The sequence below is a fragment of the Ursus maritimus genome, assembly GCF_017311325.1.
Source record: "Ursus maritimus isolate PB19 chromosome X unlocalized genomic scaffold, ASM1731132v1 scaffold_X1, whole genome shotgun sequence".
Classification (NCBI taxonomy): Eukaryota; Metazoa; Chordata; class Mammalia; order Carnivora; family Ursidae; genus Ursus; species Ursus maritimus.
Window position 1 is genome coordinate 84,630,430 of NW_024423319.1, and position 4,878 is coordinate 84,635,307.

A 4,878-nucleotide genomic window follows, 5' to 3' on the forward strand; every position below is an offset into this window, starting at 1 on the left:
CCTGGGGGGGGGGGGCAGGCATGCCGGGCAGAATCTGCCCGTGGCCTTGGGCAGGGGGCTGTCGGGGAGGGGGGTTCCGTGTCCGCGTAGATGATGCAGGGCTTCAAATGCACTCTGAAGAGCAGATGGGAAATTGGAGAGCAAGAGCAGTTTAGCCGGAGCATTCTGGAACCGAGTTGGCTGTTTGTGTCTGACAGATGTGCAGTGGGGGCAGCAGGGGAGCGGAGCGCCCCTCGTTTTGCTGGTGCACCCCATTAAAGGGTGAAGGGTCGTGTCTGACCCCGCGCGGCCTCCTGAGCTGCCCCACGGCCGCCGCTCGGCTTGCGCCCCGCCGGCCCTGTGTGCTCCGCCCGGAGGGGCTTAGCCTGAGCTGCCGGCCTGCTCCTCCTGACCCCGTGAGTGTTCACATCCTCCCCGTGGGCCGAAATCCCACCCCTGCGTCCTACCAGCCGGACGGCCTGCGGCGAATTCCCCAGGTTCCCCTAGCTCAGGTCGTCTCCCGGGGCCAAGAGTGTCCTTCACAGGCAGGGAGGGGGAAGGGTCCGATGAGGGCCCCCGCGACCTCCCTGGCAGGCCCGAAATACACGGTCAGGAAAACACACCTTCCCTCTCGGAGGGCTTCCCGTCGGGGGTTCTTCTGTGGGTTCAGGAAGGAGGTCCTCACTCTGCTCTGGCCCCGTCCCTCGGCTGCCGACTAGGACACAGAGTAGTTCGGATGCAAACCAGGTGGGCTTAGGGCGGTTTGGGTGGGGCGGGAGGCCCACTCACAAGACCTGCCCAGAGAAGAGAGGGACCCGAAACCTCTTGGCATTCCATTCTCTTTTTAAAGTTACTTGAAGCCCATCCTCACACACAGCGGCCCCCGTTAACCACCACGCTCCCAGCCTGGTGTGGCCTGCTTGCTCGGTGTCTCACCAGTCCCCAGGTGTACGGCGTAAGGCGACACGTGAGGGTGTTTTCCTGCTCACTGCGCCCAGACGTGTGTTCCTAGGAAGAGGAAACCTGTTGCCTGCAACCTAAAATCCACTGGTTTTGCTTCCCTAAATAAGCGATTAGAAATGGCCACTATCATCTGTTGAGCTGTTCTGCACAGTAAGAGAGAAACCGTGTTCCTGGGCTGTGGGCCCTGTCACGTCCACAGCGGGCGTATGGTAGAAAGAACACGGATTTGGAATCAGAGCAACTAGATTCAGATCCAAGCCCTGAGGCCATTTGAGTGTTCTGTGCCTTGGTTTTCTCATCTGTAAAGCGGGCCTAGTTGTACAGACTGGCGGTGAGTAAAGGCAAAGGTACAGAAAACACCGTGAAAGCGCTAAGTGTTTAGCAAATGTGAGGACTCTTTTTGTAAATTGTTATTTACACTGATGTGGTTAGGTCCTTTCGCCAGATTCAGACTTAGCACAGTGTGAAAAGAATATCCACACTGGTGGGCATCTGAGCTTTGGGGCTGACTCGTGAGCTCCTCATGTGGGTTGCTGGGCAGAGGGTGCAGAGAGCCGAGCAGCTACCCACATCGAAGGACCGGAGGAGAGGGAAAGGCCCTTCTTGCTCTCTCCTCGGCCACTCTAATCATCTGGTCACGAACACGACCATTATACCTAGGAGAGAAGAACTCATAATTTGCGTAGAGCTTTACAGCTCACAAGGCCAAGTTTATTCTCTTGGCCATACGGTAAATAAGTAGTTACTACAGGATTTTGGAGGAAGAAAGTGCCAAGGTCCCAGGATTAGTAAGCGGGCAGAGCTGAGACCCTCGGGGGTTTCAGAGAATTCATAAATAACCTGCAGTTGACTTCATTAGCGTGGAGAAAGCAGAATGCAAAGCCCAGGTCCGAGAGAAGACCTGACTGGGTCAGTCTAACGGGGCGGGGCAGGGCTGCGACGATTGTTAGGCATTTAGGTGGTAGAGAGGGGCAGGGGGCATAGCTGGGCGGGCGCTGGGCGGAGGAGCAGTGGTCTGGTGTGCTCACGAACAGCTTTATCAGAGATGGGGCGACTTGGTGAGCAAGAATCCCTCCATGCTGCCCCTATTGCTTTGGGCTGGGGTCCTGACCAGGGTCTCAGCTGCAGACAGTGAGCTCTGTTGTTAAGAAGAGTGGGACTATAGAGTCTTTGAAAAAGTAATTGAGGAAGCCAAAGGTGAAGAGCGGAGGGGCCCTGCGGGGTTTTGAGCCCATGATGGTCTCAGGCTGGGCTGTTCTCACGTGGCTGTTTGACACACTGTGGTCCTCACCCGTCATCTAGAGGGTGTTTGTACTTTAGGTTGGTTGGGCGATGTTGAAGATGTTCCTTATTCACTATTTGGTTAACTCTAAACCGCTCAGGTTGGATACCCACCTAGAAAACAGGGGTCTTCCATTCCTGAAAGTGACCTCGGGTTATCTAAAACAGGCACTATTCCTGCAACACCGCGTGTTTGCAGGGTGAATTCGACGGCATTTTCACGCAGCCTTCAGTGGACAGCTGGTTGCATAATATACAAGCCTCCAGCTTACAAACCTTTGTTGCTCGTGTCATCTAGATCGAGGAAGCGGATCGGTTTCATCATCTGCATATCACGTTCATTAAGCTCTGATTTGGAAATCCCTGTCCACTGGGTTTTACGATGTCCTTGTTTGATCGATTTGTCCAGGCTGAGTTTCGTAATGTTTCCAATCTTGCTTTCTCCTGTCCGTGAATTTGAGCCCTGCTTCCCACTGCCAGGGGTCAGCACGGGCAACTCAGGGGCTGGGGTCGGGGTGGGTACCTCGGCTGGGCTGCTGGAGGGCGAGGCTACATTTGCAGCATTTCCCTCCAGTTGATTGCCACATTCCCTCTGTCCTCGAAAGAGTAAAATGCGTGCCAGGAGAGTCCCCCTGAAAGTGGGGAGCTAAGAGCCCTGGCTGCGGTGTTTTGACAGAGATGAAGGAAAACATTACTTAGTGCTCGCATGCGTGGGAGAAAGGAACGTGCTAAAACAGGGAACATGATCTCATTTGTTGTTAGGAAAACTATTGCGGGACAGATGGAGCCTCAGGACTTTCTAAACACTGATGGCAGGGAGGAATTTGGGGAGTTTGGAGTGAGTTTTAGAATTACGAGTCTGCCTGAGCAGAGAATTCTTGCTCAGTTGCACATTTGCACCCTGCCTTGCCAGCAAGGATCGGAGGCCACCAGCAAGCCGGGTTGCGTGCTTGCCTGTCGAAAAGCCGGACATTGCTTTAAGTAGAGTCACGCTGTGGAGCGTGGAGAAGCCGACATCACAGAGAGCAATGCAGAAAGCAGGCTTAAGCTTGTCACCAGTGAGCGCGCACAGACAGGCTGGGACAGGAGAAGGAGGGCAGCAGACCCAGCGCCCCCAGGCTGGAGCATTGACAGGCGCTCCTCTAGTACCCGCTGTGGCTAAGCGCCTCCAGGAAGGGTGCCAGGAAGAGGTCACCGTGCTCTGCTGGTTTCTCACCTGGGGGGCAGGCATGCGGGCAGAATCTGCCCGTGGCCTTGGGCAGGGGGCTGCGGGGAGGGGTTCCGTGTCGCGTAGATGATGCAGGGCTTCAAATGCACTCTGAAGAGCAGATGGGAAATTGGAGAGCAAGAGCAGTTTAGCGGAGCATTCTGGAACCGAGTTGGCTGTTTGTGTCTGACAGATGTGCAGTGGGGGCAGCAGGGGAGCGGAGCGCCCCTCGTTTTGCTAGTGCACCCCATTAAAGGGTGAAGGGTCGTGTCTGACCGGCGCGCCTCCTGAGCTGCCCCACGGCCGCCGCTCGCTGCGCCCCGCCGGCCCTGTGTGCTCCGCCCGGAGGCTTAGCCTGAGCTGCCGGCCTGCTCCTCCTGACCCCGTGAGTGTTCACATCACTCCCCGTGGGCGAAATCCCACCCCTGCGTCCTACCAGCCGGACGGGCTGCCGAATTCCCCAGGTTCCCGGCTCAGGTCGTCTCCGGGGCCAAGAGTGTCCTTCACAGGCAGGGAGGGGAAGGGTCCGATGAGGGCCCCAGCGACCTCCTGGCAGGCCGAAATACGCGTCAGGAAAACACACCTTCCCTCTCGGAGGGCTTCCGTCGGGGTTCTTCTGTGGGTTCAGGAAGGAGGTCCTCACTCTGCTCTGGCCCCGTCCCTCGGCTGCCGACTAGGACACAGAGTAGTTCGGATGCAAACCAGGTGGGCTTAGGGCGGTTTGGGTGGGGCGGGAGGCCCACTCACAAGACCTGCCCAGAGAAGAGAGGGACCCGAAACCTCTTGGCACGTTTGCCCCGCGACCTTCCCCCTCCTTCCTTTGAGGGTTGGGAAGCTGAAGGCCCGGGCTGGCCTCCCTTTCTTCCCTTTTGTCGCTAAGCCCGAGCTGTCAGGCATTTAAAATCAGAGCTGCTTCCTGGGCTTCGAAGCCCTGGTTCGGACAACGGTGCCTTACCTGGGCGAGCAGTTCGACAGCCGGCATCCAGTATCCAGGCCAGAGGCTCAAGGCCGGCAAGTTTCTCGAGCCCCAGTTCTCAGAGGCGCGGTTGAGGTTGGGGTTGGCTCCAACCCCAGAGGAGATCAGTCTCCCATTGGTTGTTGTCGCTCGTTGCCCTTTTCAGAACCAAGAGCCGCTGAGAGAGGAAGACTCCGATTTCATCCTGACCGAGGGCGACCTCACCTTGACCTACGGGGACAGCACAGTGACTGCGAACGGCTCCTCAGGCTCCCACACGGCCTCCACGAGCCTCGAAGGCAGTCGGAGAACCAAGAGCAGCTCGGAGGAGGTGCTGGACCGAGCCCTGGGAATAGGAGACCAGCCGGTGTCAAGCCGGGGCACGCGCCTAGTGTTCCCCCTGGAGGAAAGCGCTGACTCCCCGCCAGCCTGCGATGGGGCGGCCGGTGTGGTGAGGACGGCTGCAAGCCCCAGGGTTGTCTGAGACGGGGCA

At 57.6% G+C, this 4,878-nt stretch overlaps 1 protein-coding gene across 1 annotated transcript; it reads left to right on the top strand.

Annotated features, from left to right (window-relative positions):
- Nucleotides 1–545: 545 nt before the first annotated feature.
- On the top strand, nucleotides 546–4,869 carry LOC121103520 (sodium/hydrogen exchanger 7-like). Its single transcript, XM_040634311.1, has 3 exons — nucleotides 546–587; nucleotides 830–934; nucleotides 4,552–4,869. The coding sequence occupies exons 1-3, from the start codon at nucleotides 546–548 to the stop codon at nucleotides 4,867–4,869; spliced, it is 465 nt and encodes a 154-aa protein (XP_040490245.1).
- Nucleotides 4,870–4,878: the final 9 nt, after the last annotated feature.